The sequence below is a fragment of the Glycine max genome, chromosome 19 (assembly GCF_000004515.6).
Source record: "Glycine max cultivar Williams 82 chromosome 19, Glycine_max_v4.0, whole genome shotgun sequence".
In the NCBI taxonomy this organism is placed as follows: domain Eukaryota; kingdom Viridiplantae; phylum Streptophyta; class Magnoliopsida; order Fabales; family Fabaceae; genus Glycine; species Glycine max.
This window is the reverse complement of record NC_038255.2, coordinates 7,332,557-7,354,281: the sequence shown is the minus strand read 5'-3', so window position 1 is coordinate 7,354,281 and position 21,725 is coordinate 7,332,557. Positions and strand designations below refer to the sequence as shown.

The 21,725-nt window shown below is 31.2% G+C and overlaps 2 protein-coding genes and 1 pseudogene across 2 annotated transcripts; 2 read left to right on the top strand and 1 right to left on the bottom strand.

Moving 5' to 3' along the window:
• Nucleotides 1-1,555: 1,555 nt before the first annotated feature.
• Nucleotides 1,556-3,826, top strand: LOC100788813 (zinc finger MYM-type protein 1-like; annotated as a pseudogene).
• Nucleotides 3,827-10,745: 6,919 nt separating this feature from the next.
• On the bottom strand, nucleotides 10,746-12,198 carry LOC102662229 (uncharacterized). Its single transcript, XM_006604960.1, has 2 exons — nucleotides 11,605-12,198; nucleotides 10,746-11,507 (listed from the first exon to the last, which is right to left on the bottom strand). The coding sequence occupies exons 1-2, from the start codon at nucleotides 12,196-12,198 to the stop codon at nucleotides 10,746-10,748; spliced, it is 1,356 nt and encodes a 451-aa protein (XP_006605023.1).
• A 1,983-nt stretch (nucleotides 12,199-14,181) lies between these two features.
• Nucleotides 14,182-16,317, top strand: LOC100788286 (uncharacterized). The gene is made up of 4 exons (NM_001289236.2): nucleotides 14,182-14,378; nucleotides 14,883-15,076; nucleotides 15,181-15,244; nucleotides 15,664-16,317. Exons 2-4 carry the CDS (start codon nucleotides 14,916-14,918, stop codon nucleotides 15,958-15,960), a joined length of 522 nt encoding a protein of 173 aa, NP_001276165.2. The 5' UTR covers nucleotides 14,182-14,378; nucleotides 14,883-14,915; the 3' UTR covers nucleotides 15,961-16,317.
• Nucleotides 16,318-21,725: the final 5,408 nt, after the last annotated feature.

The following is a 21,725-nucleotide window of genomic DNA, read 5'->3' as shown; positions in this document are numbered from 1 at the left end:
TTACAATTCAAAATCTACTTGTATACTATGCAAGACATAATATAGAAGTCTTGAACAAGAAACTAAGGGGGTGTATTGGATTATGATTTTAAGAGACTCTTTTTGGCATGAAAAAATGTTGTGGATTTTAAAAAAAGATTTTGTAAAAATGTAATGACTTTTAAGATTCTTTTTAAGGAATTTTGTTATTAAGATTTTATAATTTGGGTTTTAATGAATTTATATAAGATTTAAAATGACTTTTTTGGATTTACAAAATTTTAAAGGATTCCATCAATTTTAAAAAAATATTCAAAATGACAAGAATAGATTAAAAAAATAACAAATAAATGATAAAGTTTGGATAAAAAAACAAAATCAATACAATTTTTCCAATTTTAATAGTTAATTGATAATAATTTCGTGTCCTCTTATACAATGTTTTAAAATTAACATCTAATCATTCCTCTTGAGTTTGAAATTTAAATAATAGGTTCAAAATTATAATATTAGTAATAATGAAAATGAATATTTATCTATTGATTCAATTGAAAATTTTGTAAAAAAGATTATAATTTCTGCAATATCTATATTGTCTTCAACAAGAAAGAAAAATTATATCTAAATTATGTAAACCAAAATTCTTTGTCAGGGTGTGATTTTTTTTTTCTGCTTCAGAATCTAATGACATGTAGTGATATGGGTCTATACAGGGGGATGAAGCCTCCTCACACATGTGGCTGAGGCATTTGGCCCTAGTGGCGGACCTGCATATATACGAGGGTGTGCAAGTGCACCCCCTGACTTTGGTAAAATTATTATTAAGTATTTTAAATTTTTTTTATTTTGCTTCCCCTAATCCTATATATTTGAACCCACTGTTCTATAGATGTGTGTATAGTTAAAATTGTACAAATACACCACCTAACAAAATTATATAATTTATTTGTTTCTATTTTATTATTATTATTTTTATCTAACTAAAGTAAATTTTTGTCTTTTTCTACCCTTTCATTCCTTCTCTCACACGTTTTCTTCTCATTCCATAAAAGTCTTCTTTACTTTTCTTCTTTCTCTTTTGTTACTTTAAGTTACTTGCCTCTTTCGCTTCTACTCTTCACATTTTCTGGTGGTGACTGTTTCGCTTCTACTTTAAATTTTCCCTCTTGTTTGCATAGAGGAGTTAGAAAAATAGAGAGCTCATGAGCGTTATATGAGGCTGCAAGTCTACAAGAGCAAGGAAAATCAAAACTAGCAAAGAAAGATTTAAGTATCAAATTACCAATAACTGTTATAACTTATAAACGTGTCTCTGGTTATATGCTTTTTCACAAATGTTTTTCTTTTTTTCACCTTAAGTTTGATATATAAATAATATATTTACATATTAATTATGTTTGATGAATTTATAGATTTTTAATTTTTATGGATATTTTAAATTGAGAATTATTAATTTCTTTTAAATTGTAAATAGATCATGGATAGATTTTTGAATAGGAAATTACGATCAAATGAGCAACAATCTTCATCAAAATCTTGTGAATCAAGTCTCCAACAACAATGAATTGAAATTAATTTGGAAGACTTGCCATCAGATTCAGGAAAGCGAATTAAAATTTCAGCATATCATCCTAATGATCGAGATAAGATACGGAGAGCATATTTACAAAGAGGACCATGCCAACCTACTCTACATAATTTTCCCCAAAGAAATATTGGAAACTCTTTAAGAAGATTTTGTCCTTCTTGGTTTAATGAATTTGGCAACTGGTTGGAGTATAGCATAGAAAAAGATGCTGCATTTTGCTTGTGTTGTTATCTTTTTAGGCATGATTTTGGAAAGCAATCAGGTGGTGATACATTTGTGATAGAGGGATTCACAAATTGGAATAAGAAAGAAAGACTTTCATCTCATGTTGGAGGTCCTAATAGTCCTCATAACATTGCTTGGAGGAAGTGTCAAGATTTAATGAATCAAAATCAACATATTGAAGTTGCTATATCTAAGCAATTTGAACAAGTTCGTGACTTGTATCGAAGGTGTTTGACAACGTCAATTGATTGTATTCATTTTCTATTAAAGCAAGGATTAGCTTTCCGTGGTGATGATGAATCAAACAATTCTGTTGACCAAGGTAATTTCCTGGAACTTCTTAAATTTCTTGCTGAACACAATGAATCAATAAATCATATTGTCTTGGAAAATGCTCCCGAAAATCATCAATTAATTGCTCCAAAAATCCAAAAAGATATTGTTAATGTTGTTGCATTGGAAACCACTAATGCTATTATTACTAATCTTGGAGATGAATTATTTGCTATCATTGTTGATGAAGCACGTGACATATCAAACAAGGAGCAAATGGCTATTGCTTTGCATTATGTTAACAAAAAAGGAAGTATTGTTGAGTGTTTTTTTGGTATAGTTCATGTTAAAGATACTACAACTTTATAATTGAAAATGACAATTGATGAATTGTTTTGTAAACATGGGCTTAGTATATCAAGAATTCGTGGACAAGGTTATGATGGTGCTAGCAACATGCAAGGGGAATTTTGTGGTCTCAAAAGTTTGATCTTAAAGGAGAATTCATCTGCTTTTTATGTACATTGTTTTGCTCATCAATTACAACTCACATTAGTTGCTATTGCAAAAAATCACATTCAAGTTGCCTCTCTTTTTAATTTGGCGTCCACTTTATTAAATGTTGTTGGGGGATTTTGCACACGACATGACATGCTTCGTGAAAAACAAATAAATTATGTTAGAGAGGCATTGGGAAAAGGAGAAATTCCTAGTGGACAAGGTTTGAATCAAGAAACTAGTCTTAAACGAGTTGTTGATACTCGTTGGGGTTCACATTATGCAACTTTGATCAATTTGATATTGATGTATTCTTCTATAATTGATGTTCTTGAAATTATAAAAGAAGATGAATCAAATGCAGATCAAAAAGCTGAAGCAAATGGTCTTTTACATTTGCTAGAGGATTTTGATTTTGCATTCACATTGCATTTGATGAAAAATGTCTTGGGTATTTCAAATGAATTGTCACAGGCATTGCAAAGGAAAGATCAAGACATCATCAATGCTATGAACTCAGTTAACTTCACAAAGCTACGGTTGCAAACTATGAGGGATAATGGATGGGAGTCTTTACTGCAGGAAGTAAATCCATTTTGTAATAAGCATTTCATTAACATTTCCAATATGGAAGATATTTTTTTTGCTTCTGAGGGGAGATCACGACGTGGAGGTAAAACTCAAGCTATCACAACTAAGCATCATTATCGTGTTGAATTATTTTATACTGTTGTGGACATGCAACTTCAGGAACTTAAAGATCGTTTTACAGAAACAAATACTCAGTTGCTTCTTTGCATGGATTGTTTGAATCCAACCAGTTTATTCTCTTCTTTTGATAAGGCAAGGCTAATTGAATTTGCAAAGTTTTATCCATATGAATTCTCTGCAATTAATTTAGTGATGCTTGATAATCAACTTGAGACTTACATCATTGATATGCGTAGCAATGTAGAATTTTCATCCTTGAAAGGAATAAAAAATCTTTCTGAGAAGTTGGTTGAAACTGAAAGATATATTGTTTATCCATTAGTTTACCTTGTTTTGAAGTTAGCAATGATTTTGCCCGTTGCCACAATAACTGTGGAAAGAGTCTTTTCTGCCATGAAAATTGTGAAAAATAGGTTGCGTAATCGGATGAGAGATGCATGAATGAATGATTGTCTAGTGACTTATATTGAGAAAGATGTGTTCAATAAGATTGACAATGAACTGATCATTCAACGATTTCAAAACATCAAATCACGTAGAGAACAATTATAAGGTATGTAATTTATTTGAATAGATACATTAAAATTTTATGATTTTGGTACTTATATCTTTATCTTCATATGCATAATGATAATTATTATTAATTTATATTATTTGAAAAGTAAATTACTTCCATTAACTTAGGGTCTTAGTTCTGCCACTATTTGACCCTTTGGTGTTGTCAAGTTGTGGTAGATGCAGCTTGGTAAAACACGTCTCTACATTAACTCCAGCGGTTCGCACACCTACCAAAAAGCTTGATAGCAAAATGTCTTATGGGAAAATAATAATAAAGAAAGAGTTCAGAAAAATCTGAAGGTCTAAGGTGAAATTGTTTTATGAGTAATTTTATCAAAAATCATTTAAAATTCACTTAAATTTATTATAAAAAATAATATATTTAAATATGTATATTTTAAATATCATATAAACATTTTATTTTATGAATGATAAAAAATCTTAATTAAATATAATAAATTTTATTATATTCTTTAAAAAAATGTGATAGTCTTGATTAAATATTACAAGATTTATTTTTATTATTTAAGTCTTGATTAAATATGACATAAATTTTTATAATTTTTTAAAAATCCTAATTAAACGAACTCCTCCTAAGGTAAAAATATGAGACTAACTTAACAAAAAACAAGATAAGTATATATACACACACCTTACTAAGACTTTTGAACAATTAATGAAATATTTAATTTTAAATTTTATATGATAGAGATAAATATATATTTTAATTTTAAGTATAAATTATATTCAGATTTTTGCAAATGTAATATATATGACTAAAATACATTTTCGTGATCTAAAATATAAAATAAGCATCAAGTAAATTATAAAGCCGATCATATTTACTTAAGCTTTAAAAATGAAAAAGTAAAAAATACTCATTATTTTTTATAAAATATGATTATATTTTTTGTTTTTTTATTTAATTGTCTCATTATATAGGAAACTTTTAAATATTAAAAATTATAAAAGGAAATTGGATCCCAAATATCTTGAACTTGTAGCACGTGCTTGATCACTTTTCCTGTGCGTAAATTATACGTGTTGGTTGATTCATCGTCATACGAACAGATTCTTTTTCTTTCTTTTTTTTTTTTCTGAAAATAGTTCCTCGTTTTGACAGAAAAGTCAAAGGGATATATGATTTTGTCGATTCCTGCTCGGTGCTGTGTAGGTCTTCTGGTCTAGGAATCATGTTCCTTTGGCGCATTTTCTTATGGTTTATATTTTTTAGTTTATAATGCTTTGTAACTAGCTAGAAATAATCATTGCCCCAGTCATTCCTCAAATAGTAAAATGGTCGTTTTGTCTTTCAAAATCAAAGCCCTATTCAATGTCTTAATCTTGCTATATATGGTTAGCCTTTTAAAAAATTTCAAAATATATATTTTTAATTCAGAAATGAAAGAATATTTTTGGACCGAAAGCTTCATTATATTTTATTTTAATGTGTTTTTAAACCCATTGGAGGGTTGTTTCTAAGATTAGGCAGTGTTATGTTTAGTGGCCCTAATGACATTGGAGAATTATCTGTAGTTGAGAGTCTATGGCATTAATAATCATAAAAAAGATGTATTAATAAGATATAACAAGTGCGGGATTATACTGCAGTTGTGCATATTCGACCTAGACCTCATTGGTTGCCAAGATGATGGTTTAACAATTCCATTATAAGCTCAGGTATTTAGATTTTTTGCCTGTACGTAAGATAGATATTCTTACACTTAAAAGTTACGAGATTAATCCTTGAAGAATAAAAGTTATGAGATTAATCCTTGAAGAACCTAATCTGAATCTTTGCCAACATATTTAAAAAATCCAATAATAATATATTAAATGTGTTGGATCTTGTTTGTAATTTAGGTATTTTAGATATCTATTTATTTTATGAAAATATTTTTTTATTGTTAATTATAAAAACGTGATGTTACTTTTACCATTTAAGGTTTTGTATAAAAAAATATAAATTGAAAAATAAAGTAAAAATGATGTGATATATTTATTATGAACGAAAAAGTGAAAGTGGAGAGATTAGGTATCTATTTGTAGGGACGGTTCAAGGACTTGAGAGGCCTAAAATAAATTTAAAAATGAGGTCTTTTATTTATTCATAAAATAATTTATTAAAATTATCATTATTTTATTTAAAATTATTTTTTTAGACTTTTTGTGATGTAAAATTATCGATTAAATTGTCGTAATTAATTTCATTTAACATTTATTTTTCAATAGACAATAACGCCAATTTGTTCCATCTTTATTGAACCATTGTAGATCTTAAATAAATTTTTATTATTTTTAACTTTAAAAAACTCCATGAACTAAAGCAATAAAAAGATTAACGGTTACTTATAATATTTTAATTAAAATTTATTTTTAAATAAATTTTATAATAAATTTTGTTGAGATATATTAGTATTAAAAAAAAAATTGAGATCTTTTTTGTTGGGGCTTAAAGCCCTTGCTTGGACTCCTTGAACTTTAAGTCGACCCTATCTATTGGTTAGATTTGGGTTCTTTAATGTACTAATTTACTAAAATAAGTTGATAGCTCTACCTAAGGATCATTTAAAATTAACCGAAAACTTCATTTCATTTTTTTCTCTATTTATATTTTTTTAAAGATCACTAATTTTATCCGCCAGTGACAATCCTACTTAAGTTTAATAGAATTATCATGAATAAAAAAAAATCTTAAAAGATGAGTAAAATTCGATCAAAATTATTTTTATCAAAAAATTGAACTTAAATAATATTTAAATGATTCCATTTCAATTAACTTTAATATATTAATTATTTGTATCTAATCTTTTATTTATAATTAATTTACACGCACAATAGTTTTCTCTCTGTACCAAGGCAAGAGATTCAAAAATTAAATTAGACTATCGATACTAACATAGTAGAATCAGAAATTACCTTATTATTATTATTATCATTATCTGAAAAGATATTTAGTCACTATTTCAATGAGCTTTCAACTTTGTTAGCAGTTTGTTGGGTTATAAGTTGTTTAAAAGAATATTTAAACAGTGAAGAAGCATCGTTTGATAGTCTACCAATCACAATCATTATAAGATTACAATGTCTCTAATATCCGCATGAATAGAAAGAAATTGGACTCTTTCTTACACCACAATGGTGACTACCTAGGAGATTGTTTCACACTTTTTTTTCTTGTAATGTTTCAAGAATTTTCAGAAATATTTGCACTATTTCATTTATGAACAGAATAGTCATTTTTAAGTAGTGTTCAATCGATTCCATATTAATCAATATTCGATTGATTGGTATGAAGTTATCAACAAAAAAAAATTTGTCTAAGTCACTTTATTTCTTTTTTTATTCAAGTTTCTTCTTTTGTCATCCCCAATTTCATTAATTCATTAATAATTAATAATAGATCATTCTATTTTAATTAATTCTATATTTACTTTTTATTAACCGAACCCCTTCTTTACAAAAAAGATAAAATAAAAACTGACGAATAAGAAACAAAATTCATCAGAATCATAATTTTTTTTGTAAGTGTAAATCAAATAGAAATTTATAAAATCTATGATCCTAGAGTAGTTCCCTAGATAAAATAGAAGTAAGTTTATAAACAAGATTCAAGAATAAGATTATCTGATGAAAAGATAGAAATATAGATGAGGATCCGAACCACAAAATATGAATGTTACAAGTGATGTGATATTAAAATACTCACCTTAATTCTTCATTTGAGTCCTGATATAACACAAATATATTATCCTTGACAGGAGTTATTGGACTGACAAATTATCTTTAGACATTTCAATATTTAGATATCAATAATAATGTTACAACTTTTTTATCAAGTCGTAGGTACTTAGTTACTCATAAGAGATAAATTATTTTTAAGCTATGACTTATTTACTAGTTATTTTCTACAAGTTAGAAATTATCTATCAGCGTTGTTATACAAATTTCATCCTTACGATTCTTTTGTTCGTATTCTCCTAAAAGAGAATACCTACAATGAAACCCATTCAAGGTACATCTCCCCTCAGATATCACTCAATTTCCAGATTTTGATAATTACATTCCCTTAATTTCACTCTGCATGGGTGGTTAGGATTAGGAAAAATGTTATAAAAATGGTTTTCTTTCATTGTGCGTTATATTGGTCAAATACATCTCATGTACTGCAGAATCACATTATACCTGCTCATAATCTTATCCTGGTAAAGTTTATGTGTGCACCTCTAATTTAGGTTAGTTCCTTTATTCTAAATAAATACCCTTTTTCATTAGGATTTTTTTACTGCATCTGTATTAGGATTTTATTCTCAATAAAAATTTCTAATAAATTTATCTTGCATTTATTTAAGTTTCAATTTCACCAAGTGAATGTATTACAATTCCATTTTAAAACTAATTGAAATTAAAATAAAGAGAAAACCCTTAATCAATCATTTAAAATTACACGCATCACCGCCAAGCCATATCGGACCTTTAAAATTTGGACAAATAAATTATTAGTCAATCAGAAATTTGATTATTATCTTATCAATTCTTTAAGAATTTTATACCAAATTAGTCTTCCAAATTTTGATTTGCTATCAAAATTAATCTTTCAAAGATCTAAAATATAATCACATCCAGTCAAAAAAGTATATAATTACATAAATTTTGATGAAAAATTAAAGCGATTCCATAAGCATTTTTTTATAGGCAAGATATAATTTTTTTAAAATTAAAATGATATCAAACAAATATTTAAAAAACTAAAATGATGACAAACAAATATTTAAAAACCCAATTAAAAAATTATCTAAAAAATATAATTCAACAATAACAAATATTTTTATGAATTATTTTAAATTTTTAAATAAGAATATTTGTAGCACCTTTTTTGTTAAACAACATATTTTTTTTTGAATAAAAGTATATTAATTCAAAAAAAGTACTAAATACAAAGCATGACGATCCAATGATCCAGCCTCAAAACAACCAAAAGTTCAAATAACCCAAATTCAAAAGAACCTCTCTAAACCTATAACATCAGCTCTGCAATGCGAGCTCTAATCTTATTACTATACCAGTCCCTGTATGTTATCATATTTATAATGTTATTTCGTATAGTATCTATATCTTTTGGTTTCCCAAAACAATGTTCATTCCTATAGTTCCATAAACCGTAGATGGTTTCAGTTACTGCTAACCTTAGTAAAGTCGCCTTCCACCCTTTGCCAGATCTGTAGCAGAGTAACCAAATGATTTCTCTATCCCAGGTATCTGGTTCATGATGAAAACCGATCCACACCAGAATATCTTTCCACACTTTTCTCATAGTGGCACAACCAAAAAATAAGTGGGCAGTAGTTTCTTCTGCATCACAGAAACAACAGGTGTTGTTTGCAACCATTCCATATCTCACAAGCCGAGTTTTCATTGCAAGCTTTTGGTGGCAAGTGAGCCACAAGGTCATAACTGCTCGAGGTCTTGCTGCATTGCAGTACATCAATTTCCTCCAAGGCATAACCTCACCATCCTTTTTCCTAAGTTCCATGTAGATATCTGTCATACAAAATCTCTCTTTCATCATCATGTCTTCCCACTCCCCTTGGATAGACAACATTTTTTCTCTGTTATTCAAAATCACTTTCATTATCCAAGTACTATTTGGTTTCACATTCTCCTCCATCACGTTCTTGTTTTTGAAATAGTACGTATGAACCCAACGAACCCATAAACTATCTGCCTTCCTGCAAAGATTCCAGAGAAGTTTAAGCATAGTGACTGTATTCCAAATTTCCAAGTCGATAACATTCAAACCCCCATTTTTAATAGGTTTACAAACATTACTCCACGCAACTAGGCTTTTTTTACTAGTCTCTGCACTACCTGTCCACAGAAAAGTACGACAAATAGAATTGATCTTCTTAATCACAAACTTCGGTAGCGGAATACACTGAAGCCAATAATTAGTAATAGCGAAACTAATACTTTTGAGAAGCTGCAGTCACCCAGAATAACTTAGCAGTCTCGTGCTCCAGTGCTTTTCCCTATCCACAATTTTATCAATCAACATCATATAGTGATCAATAGAGAGTCGCTTTGTTGTGAGAGGAACACCGAAGTATTTGAATGGGAGTGATCCTTCCGCAAATAATGTTTTCTGCAAGATTTCAGCTTTTGTACCATTATCCACTCCACCAAAATAAATGCGACTTTTAGTGGCGTTGAGCATCAAACCCGTGGATTTTGTAAATTTATTAACGGCTTCCATCATGATCTCAACTGATATCGTGTCACCCTTGGAAAACAACAAAATATCGTCCGCAAACGTCAAATGAGTGATACTTAGTTTCTCACATTTCGCATGATGATTGTAGTCGGGATTCCTTTGCATCTTATACAGCACCCTATCAAGATATTCCATAATGATCACGAACAGGTAAGGGGATATGGGATCCCCTTGCCTCACCCCCCTTTGAGCCTTCATAATGTTACTGTAATTCCCGTTGACATTGAATCTGTAAGAGACCGTGGATACAACAAGCATTATCCAATTAACAAATTTCGTTGGTAAACCAATCTCATTCAGGATGGACTCTAAAGCTCGCAAATCGACCATATCATACGCCTTCTGTAAATCCAATTGGATCATACATCTAGGTGTGTCGCCCTGCCTACTATACCCTTTTATCAGCTCATACGCCAGCAGTATATGGTTGTGTATTTGTTGTCCAGGAACAAATGCAGCTTGGCTACAGCCCACGATATCTTGCATAACCTTACTCAATCTCATCGTGAGAATTTTTGAAATGATTTTGTACAGAGTAGTACAGCCTGCAATTGGTCGATATTCTCGAATTTTTTTTGTCTTGTCATGTTTTGGAACCAGCGTTACTAGCGTGCAATTTACCGCCATGTACATCTTCCCATGCTAAAAAAATTCTTTTACTGCAGCAGTCACATAAGTTCTTATAGTATTCCAACTAGCCTTAAAAGACTTCGCACCGTAACCATCGATCCCGGGAGATTTCAAGTCTCTAATGCTATTTAAGGCCTTAAAAATCTCCTGATCAGTAACTTGCGATGTCAACATGTCAACCTGCTCTGGTTTTACTTGGGTGCCTACTCTCATTGCCACTATATCAATAGCTTGGATCGTTTTTGTGTTATCCCCCATTAAGCTCTTATAAAATCTCAGCACCTCAGCCTCAATCTCGTCCTGATCTTGAACAACACTGCTATCATCCAATTCAAGCTTGTCAATATGTTTTGCCTTATGTTTGGCTCTAATTGAGGCATGGAAGTACGCTTTATTTCCGTCCCCCAGTTTGAGCCAGTCAAGTTTTGATCTCTGTTGCAGAATTTCCTCATCAATCTCGTTCCACCTAATCACAGTTTCTGTACACATCTTCACTTTATCAATTTTCTCTTTATTAATCTTGTCATTTACAAGCGAGTCTTGAGCTTCAGCAAGATCTTCCCGAGCTTTGGCCAGCTGGAGTTTCGTATGAGCAAATTGTTTTGACAGAGTACCTAAAACTTTTCTTAATCTTTTCAATTTCTTCCACACCACTACCATAGGACTACCATCAACAGGGCTATTCCAACTCTGCGCGACAGCGTCATCAAAACCTGGCAGCTTGGTCACACAATTGAGAAACTTAAAATTCATCTTCCTGCACGGGGGTGTTTCCTGCCCAGTCAGGTACAGTATAGAGTGATCAGAAACACTTGGGCGTAAAACATGTAAAATGGTATCCTGGTGTTTGAAACCAATCTACATTACAAACCATTCTATTTATCCTTGAATAAATAGGATCCACACTATGTTTGTTAAACCATGTGTAATAATCACCTTTGGATTCCACTTCAAATAGCCCAACTCTAATAATCATATCTTGCAGGTCCTTGTATTCAGCCTCAGTTACTCGATTCCCACCAATTCTGTCTTTTGTCCTTAGCACATTGTTGAAATCACCAACTATATACCAAGGCCCTTGATGTTGGATCTGTTCAATATCATGCCATAACTTCCTCCTATGCTCCAGTTTGTTTTGTGCATAGACAACAGTCAAACAAAAGCTTAAATTCCCCTGCATATCTTTAACTTCGCAGTGCACCATTTGATCCGTACTAATAATCTCAGTAACGTGTATGTTAGCATCATTCCAGTTCAACCAGATTCTTCCATTTGGGTAGTGATTATAATTATCTATATAGCAACCCGGAAGATTGAGCTTGCCCCTAATAACCTTCGCCTTTTCTTTTTTAACCCTCGTTTCCAGCAGGATGTTTATATCAGCTCTAATGGAGAGGAGATGAGAGCTAATCTCCTTATGTTTACCTGCTTTGTTGAGCCCCCGTACATTCCAGGATACTAACATGGGCCTGGATCATCTAATGCTCTCGAGTTCTTCGAAACTTCTAGAGCATCAAATCCATTTGTACATCGTAACCAGTTTGGTGTTGTAGTCTTCTTATGGTCCTTTCCTCTTTCATTTGCATTCTTTGTAGGAGTAATCCACTCTTTACTTGGCTGTACTTGGAAAAGTAATGGTCCATGATCATAAGAAGTACTCCCTTCAGGTTGCTTTGCTGGAGTTACCTTTGGTACAGTCGTTACTTGTATCTGCTGTTTTCCTGTGTTGATCGCTTTAGCTCTAGGCCTCCATTGTTTTTCCTCTCTTTTTGGTTCACCACATTTATGCCCAATCTTTTGGAATTTGGGGCAGAATTATGGTTTCCATTCAAATTCTATGGCCTGCTACAACTTGTTTCCACTTCTATCTCGGATGGTGATCTCTTGCGGTAATTCCTTTGTTATATCAACTTCCACCAATATTCTTCCATAAGATACTCGAAGTTTGCTCGCCGTACATTCATCTGTCACGATTGGACTACCAATGGCACTCACAATTTTTTCTAGTGTGTTATCGCCCCATAGGTACAGTGGTAAATATGGAAGTTTAACCCCATAATGGTAGGGTTCTTAGCAGGTCCTTTTTAGGTTGAAATCTCTTCTCCATTCCCTAAGCAGTACCGGCATGTTTCTGATTGTATAAGGGCCCTTCATCATTACTTCCTCTCTTTCTCTGTGTGAACTAAATCGCAGAAGAAAGTACCCTTCATCATGATAATACATGTCAGGAAGGGGAACAAAGTTCCAATTTTGCATCATGAAGTGCTTAACCGAATGCATACTCATATCAGCCCCAAGAACATACATGATTAAGGTTATATCACAGAATTTCAGTTCTGATTCAATATCCTCATCTTCAATCATTACTTCGACCTCCCCATTGACTATCTGTGGCGCAAAATACTTTAATGGCATCCCCTTCGCCGGATTTCTGTTCTCATTTACAACATCCACCCACAACTTCTGTTGTCCGTCATCAATCTTCTTTTCCATCAAGATTGTTGTTTCTTCATCAGTAGCCGTTGGTTTTTCCCCAAATCTGGGATTTAGGTTTTCTGCAGTACTCCGTTCATCTTCTTCTATCTGTGTCACTTGTTGTGCTAGTTGGTTTGATTGCGGTTGTGACGTCGATGTCGACCCCTTTTTTGGCCGCCCACGCCCCATCGAAAACCAAAAATCAAGCTACACTCTTTCCCTCAACGCTTTCGCCGATCTCACCCACCATGAATTCAAAACCACTCGTCTCGGTCTTCCCCCTACCTTGCTTCGATTCAAACGTCCCCAGAATCAACAATCCCGTGACCGAAGACGATGTTAGTGGGATTCATGGCGACATCACCGATCAAAGGCTCGGAATCGATGAAAGCGACGTAACAACATATTTTATCTTAATCTTATATGTTTTTCTAAAAAAAATAATCTTAATCTTATATATTAAGTATCTAGTTCTATTTTTTTAAAAAAATATTTTTTAATTTTAATTTTAAATTTAAATTTAATTTGATTTAATAACTAATCCAAAAAATTTATTTCCTAATTATCTCAAGCTACTCTCTTTTTAATCTTTATATGTATATGCATACTTTATTTTCTAAACCACTTATCTCTTGCAGTAAAAAAACATACATTTATACATCAATAAGTAAAAAAAATTCGTATTGCAATATAAATTATTTGTCATAATCACATATTAAAAAATATTTATACTTTATAAATTTTAAGTATATAAAAATATATTCTGTCCAAAAAAAAGTATATAAAAGATATTTTCTCTATGTATTTTACTAGTTAAAATAGTAATTAATTTTTTAAAAAAGTTAATATAATAACGCCCACAATGCCAAAAAAGTAAAGTAAGATTTTTGTCCGAAATAAACGTTATATTAATTTTTAAGCGAAACGTGACAAGTTATTATAAGATAATATGGCAAAGTGCAATTGAAAAAGCAAGCATAGCAATTAGCATAGGTAAAACGTGGGAATGAATAGGATGAGATTGAGATGATAGCAACGAACGACGCCGTATGAACCCCTCAAACCGTACAACACGTATCTTCCATTATTATAAATCGAATCCAGCTCCCATTTCTCTCTTCCTCTCCTTTCTCGTAGCTCCACATCTCTTCATTTCTTTCTCTCTCTCAGGTTTCTCTCTCTAACATGTTCTTTTGTTCTAGATCTAACCATGTTTTAAACATCATTGTTTCTTCAAAATTTTGGCAAAGATTTGTCTTTTGGTTTGGAGTGTCAAACATAACCTGTTTCATAGGACAGATCTTCTTTCCACACGTTACTATGTTGTTGTTGTTGTTTTTTTTTTTTTTTTTTTTATGGGGATTGGAGATTTTTTTTTGGTCGGCATTGGAGATTTTTTTGAAGCCACCCTTTTGGGTTCTGGGTCTGGGTGCTTTTGGAAAATGGAGGCATTGTTTTTTTGTGGGTTAATTTGAACTAAAGGTTGGCTTTTTGGGGTGTGCCTTCATGGGTCTCTTTGACCCGGAAAAATAGTTTGGAAATTTTTCATGATTTGAGCTTAGATTTGTTGGTGATTTGTGAAAATTCTCTGAATCCTTATCTGTTACAATTTTAAGATCTAGGTCTCAATTTTGACATGTTATGAGTATAATTTTGTTTTATTTTATTGTATAGGCGTTCTACTGTGGAATAAAGTTGATTTTGAAGATGAACTGTTATGGTCTTCAGCAGAACGCCTTTGCAGCCTGTGAAGAGATGAGAGGCCCTGTGAATTTTGTTGAACAGAAGGAGCCTGTCATTTGCCCTAAGCCGCGCCGAGTTGGGGTTGTATCTAACATGCCTATGAGGCATTTGAGATGGCATTTCAAGTAATTTATTGGAATCCATTGCTTCCCTTTTGAGTTTTGATGACATTAATTTGTTTTTGAAGCCTTTCAAGGTCTGATCTGTTGTGTTTTAATTTTTCTTGTAGTCCACAGGCTGAGGGTTCTGACTCAAAAGCTGGGGCAGAGCTATTAGAGATAATGTTTAAGAAGGTAAGCCATGACTTTTTGACAATTTGTCTAGTTTTTATTTTGGCCTAGGAAGATAAATATGTCAATTAGGATAGTCTTTGTTTCCTTTGGTAGACATTTTTTTATGTATTTGAAACAAAGTTTTAAAAAATGGTTTGTTACCGTGATTTTGGTCTTGATGTCAAGGTTTTTGGACTTTTTGCAATTGCAATTGTGGCTGCATTGGTTGCATTGAATGTCCAAAAATGTGCCAAAGCCGCAACTGCAAGCCTTGATTTAAAACTTTGTAGAGTGGTTTTGGGTTTAGAGGAATGTAGTCTTAAATGAAAATATGATTATTATTGAGGGGTCTTTTTGATAAATTTCATCGATCAGAGTGTAATGAATGTTCTCTCACATACATAACTTTGATTTATGAAATGGTATGCTTATATGAACAGGAGAGCCATGGGGAGGAATTTTCAAATCAGGTAGCTTCATCTCCTCCATTTTTTTGTGGGTCTCCTCCGGGCCGAGCTGCAAATCCCTTAGTCCAGGATGCTCGTTTCGGAGATGAAAAGCTTTGTCCGACATTATTAATTTCATCGCCCTCAGGTTTACTATCTCCATCATCAGCGTCACGCAAAGGAGGGTGTGTTAGGATGAGTTTCGGACTTAAACCGGCTGCAGTTAGAGTAGATGGATTTGATTGCCTCAACAAGGATTGCCAGAATTCTAGGATCCCTGTTGTTGCTTAAACTCCATTCAGAGAAATGTATATAGAGGAAGCTGAGTGTGACTGCTTATAAAAATGACTTGACTTAACTAGGATGAATATCTTTGAGTAGGTTGAGGGAAATGCTGAAGAAGCAAACCTTGTGTTCTTGAGAAGGTTTGATGTGTAAAGAGAGCATCTTCTTTTTATAATATATGGTTGGATCTGAGTGTTTTCTAAATAATTTTTAGGTCATCACCACGAGAATGTCCTGTATAGAGATTTGGTGATTTTGGTTATCAATTTTGTGAATATGGTTAGCTAAATTTGAAAGAACTTTTATTGTGTTTAATGAAATTAAACCGGCATTTATAAAGAGAAATGTCATTTTCTAGCCCTTATTCAAAGTTTATGGTATCCATTTTGATATTTGGTGTGGAATATTGTGATTTTTTATGCTTAGAAACAGTGCTTTGTTTGGTGTGGAATATTGTGATTATAGAGGACAAGTAACAGTGCTTTTTCAAGACCATTGACAATCATATATTTTTTAGATTAGTATGTAACTATGTATTCATTAGTTTAATTTAGGTTAGAGAAATGACCATTTTTTTTTAAGTTCTTTTATATGAAGATGAAAGAAAAAAATGATTATTTTTTAAAAGCAAGTTAAAATCAAATATTGCATTTCTTAATTGTGGAAAATTTTCTCTTGGAACGAGGAGTAGCTTAGGATGATTGTTTTCAATGTAAGCAATGTGAGACTGTTATGTCTCTCAGTAAGATTCTCATATCTCTAAATTTCACTTGGGCAGTGTTTTAATTTGAGCTTCTCTTCAAAAGTAGTTGTTCTTTTAATTAGAATTTTTGTGTGCCAAAAAGTAATTTTGGCATGATCTGAAATAATGAATTTCTTGGGAATTAGAAAGTTTACCCAAACAACTGTATGCTTTATTTATAATCTTTTCTTTATTAAAAAAGTTATTTTTTTTTTTATTTTAAGATCTTTCTTTTGAAATTGCTTGACTTAATTTCTCTTTTCAATATAAGACTTAAAAATGTCACTTGCCAACAAAAGATTGTAGTGTCATTTGTATTGACAAGAGAATTCTAGTTGAAGGTTTTTTTGTGCTAGGTTAGAGACCATGGATATATTTTAACTCATTAGGTTAGAGATTAATTCTGCTCATAATGTATGACTTTCACTAGCTCAAGAGAATTTTACACACAATAAGAATCGAACACAACTTCTCCTATTAAATAGATCGTTCTCACTCATATGAACACATATTAAACAGTGTGTTAATTCTTTAAATTATTCTAGTTGATGGTTTAAGTCATGCGTGATGCACTATTAATTTTTTTTCCTTGACATGTGTCCTCCTTAGGAGACAATCTTATTTGAGGCATGATCAAACATTAAATGTGAATATTACATTATAAGAGACTAACTCCTTTTGTTGGATCCAATCCTCCATTGGTGTATTATTGATTTTTATTTTCTTGTGTTAGTAATTATTAAATATAAATTAGATGACACTTAACATCTTTTCTTCTGTTATAAAATCTTTTATATTTTAAGTTCAACGTGAGAGAATCATCTTTATTTAACAGTCACACAATTGGAGAAAATATTAATATTAATAATGTTACAAAGTCAAGGGATTGAGATATATCAACGGATTCCAAACCTAGAATGGCAGCAAGGAATAAGCCTCTGTTACACAAATTTGTTCTTCAATCATCTGAACTATTGCTGCAACTTTCAGCCATGTTTGTTGCTGTCTTAGTTACATCAATCCTCCAACTTCATTATTCTTTGATATTATTTGCATTATACCCCACGGGGAGAGGTGATATGTCTCTCTTCTAGTACTATAATTGAAGCATTATACCCCACGAAGAGAGGAAGGTACTTATAAATTAGATCTCGATTCCTAAGTAATGTAACAAAATAAGTATAGTTATTAAATTTCATAAAAAATAGTATGATCTTAAAAAATATTTTGATGAATATGATACTGATGAGATCACCCTTTCAATTTTAAAGATTAATAACTTTTATTCTTTTAAAGAAATAATTTTTTTTAGTTTTGATTATATATATTATATATATATATATATATATATATATATATATCAAATCAATTTATTTTCTTTTATTCATAATTTATATAAACAAATTTAAAATATGAAATTAGTTTGGAATTTTTTATTTGAATCCCAATAGTTGAGAGTTTTAAAAGGGAGTGAATTAATGGAAATATATTAATTTTTGAAACAAATTAAGTTTTAGTTAGCATTAAAAGAAATACTTACAACTGAAAAAAGAAATTAATATCCTATAAGTATTAAACTATATTAAAAAAGTACCCAAAAAATTAAACTATATTAAAAATTGATTAACTATACACGTGTGTAATGTTTATATATAGAATATTGTTAATATTACTTGCAATAGTTGTTATTGTAAAAAAAAATAGCAAATTTTTTTAGATTCAGTTTGAGATTAACTACATTGCTATATGGTGAATGAATGGATTATGATTTAAAAAAAATGTTGAAATTGCTTCTTTTTGATTTTTAATTAATAATTTTATAGTTCAGTAAAGATACGTTTAGTACATACCAAAATACAACACTACCCCTATGATGCATAAAGATAAGCAACAATTTGTTTTTGGGTGAATAAGCAATGAATTATTTCTATAGAAAAATACTTATTCTATTAATTATTTTTATAACATTAAGCAAAAAATTAACGTTATAGAAATAATTAAGAGAATGTGACCAGTTCAAGGATAGTCGACTCTTACAAAAAAAAATTACAATAAGATTGTTTGATAATGTCTATTATATATTTTGAAATTATTTAAATCTACTAATATTTTTCTTTTTATGACACAAACTCTTTACTTAAATTTACATAGTTGAGTTTAGAAATTAATTTTGGGTGATCTTAGTCTTGTAGGAAAGATAAGGAATAACTCTACATTTTTGTCTCTCACAAGTTTAGGCTAGTTTGGATTATTTGGGAGTCAAATTTGAGCTTAAAAGTTGACGCTGCACTTTGATTTTTCTGTTTTAGCACTTTGGGCTTAGCTTTGTAATTAGTAGTGCAATTAGGATCTTATTAGCTATTTAGAGACTTAATTAAGTGGGTTCAGTTATTTTAATGAGCCCACGGAATTAAGTCCCTCTTTCTCTTATAATAAAACAAATTACCCTTTGTAAAGACATACTTTTTAACATTTCATAATTTAAGAATTAAGGATTTTGCTCTCTTCTCTCTTCTTTTTCTTCTTCCTCTTTTTGGTTTCTTCATGTTTTGTTACTTTGATCCCTTCAATGGAGGGCTAAGTTCCATTTCAGCTTAAGGATCCCAATGATAACGGTAAATTTGAGTTCCCTTCTCAATTTTGAATCCATGTTCTTTTCCCTTTTTTGTTTCAGTTTCTAGGGAATGCGACACGCACCCGCAGTGCCTCCACGAAATTTAAGCAACAAAAATAAGTTTTATTGATGGTTGCTCGTGGGCCAAACATTAGTCATGCATAAACAATAATAATCTAAAAGCACAAGTTAACCAAGCCATAGAAACAAAACCAATAGTAATATCCAAGCTTAATTATATAATTCATCCCATAATTATAATTAAAAATTCAATTTGGATTCCTTAATTATTAAAAAATTTAATTAAAATTTTCAATTATTTAAAACATTTCTATTGAACTCCTCAATTATTTAAACGTTCAATTAAGTCCTTTAATTATTTAAAACACTACAATAAGATCATTTTATATAAAAAAATATAAAAATTGAATTTTTCAATAATTGAAAGATTTAATTAAAGAATCTGATTGAACTTTTTAATAATTAAAGAATTTAATTGAATTTTTTAAAAATAATTAAAAAATTTAATTAAACTTTTTAATAATTGAGAATTAAATATATTTTTAGTCCTTCTGATACATTCTCTAATACATGCTATTTTTGTTTTTGTTTTTGATCCTCCAAAGTTAAATATGATTTTTTTAATCCTTGGAATTAGAGAAATGCTTTTTTCAATCCTTATTCAGTGTTGCCAAATGAGAAATAAGGAATTTACAATTTGTGACAGTTGTTGATTTAGAATTTAATTTTTAGTTTTAATTTTAAAATGTGATTTGTGATGATTATTTGCCGCTGAAAAATTTAAAATTCAGTTTAAAATGTGATTCTAATTCCAGTAATACTGTATTAATTCAAGCAAAAGTCTCCTTTATGTACTCGCAACTCGTATGACTTAAAACTTTGCATCAGCTAAATCACCTACAGATTTGGCACGTCAATCTCCTTCGCCAAATTAAAAACTCCCTTTGCAGTCTGCACCATAAACATTGACAAAAAAAGGTAAGATTCTTTATTCAACTATTCATGATAAATACTAAAGCATGTACGTTGAAAGTGGTATTTGTTGATCTCCTTGCGAAGAGCTTCTTGGGTGGAGATCCTTGTGGAGTTGTTGGGTGGAGATCTTGGGATATTTGAATTTTTATTTATTTATTTATTTTTAATTTGTGGTGGTTAGAAATTAAATTTTAAAATTTAAAACATAAAATTAAATTTTGACAGTTAAAAATTATCATAAATTACAAATTCAATATTTTTTAGTTGACAATGTTATTGACATTTAGACAAAAAGATTAAAAAGAATATTTTTTAAGTTTAAAGGACTAAAAAAACATTAATTTGAAGAACAAAAAAAATAAAATCTTAATTTAAAAAACTAAAAATATATTTAAGTTAAGTCTACAAACAATAATACCAAATCTCTTTATGCTCACTCGAAAAGCAAAACACCACCTCTTAACTTGTTAAACCCAATGAGTGTGATGTTACAATTTAATATAAAAAAGGTAAAATTATACTTTTGGTTCTCCACTTTTGATCCAATTTCATATTTGGTTTCCCGATAATTTAATTCACAAATTTGATCTCCCATTTTTATAAATTTCTCCAATGTTGGTTCGGGACGTCCCAATTGGACGTTGACCGTTATCCTCAGACGTTGACGGCCACGTGTCAACGTCTGATAGGCACGTGAAATAGTTTACGATTTTTAACCTCAGTGATAATTTTTTTTTACTCTCGAAACTCCAGCTCTTTCTCTCTTTCTCGCTCTGGAACTTCCCTCTCCTCCACCCTGGTTCCAGAGAAAATGCCATTTTTTTTCCTTCTAGCACCCAACAACAACAACACCCCTTTTGTTTCCTTCCAACAAGAACTGATTTTGCCATCGACCATTCCTCCAAATTCTTCTCCTCCGCCAAAGCGCCGTCGTTTCCTCCCTCATTCTCTGCTTCTTCTTCCCACCATTGCTTTGCCTCAGAATCTGCTCTTTCCCGACAACCACAGACGACGACGCATTCTTCCACTACATCGAGGCGCCAGATTACCGAAACGGGGCGGGTTGCCCCTTTTGTCAACCTCCGCGGCTCCATCGCCGCAGTGCACTCCGTCCTCCGCCACTCCTTGTGCCTGGAAAACGTGTTCTTCCACTTCATCGCCGCCGAGTTCGACTCGGCAAGCCCACGGGTCTTGACCCGACTCGTTCGCGACATCACATCCTTAGTTGCTAGATGAAGCAACAAGAAACCAACATGCGCAAGATCTAATTTTTTTTTGTTAAGATCTAAGCATTTTTTTTTCAGATTTGAGTTTCTTTGTTTCAAATATGAGCTTTTCTCCCACGCACATTCTCATTTGAACTTCAACTGTTCATGGTTTTTGCAACCTCCGTGACTCTGTTTTGTGTTCATTGTTGTT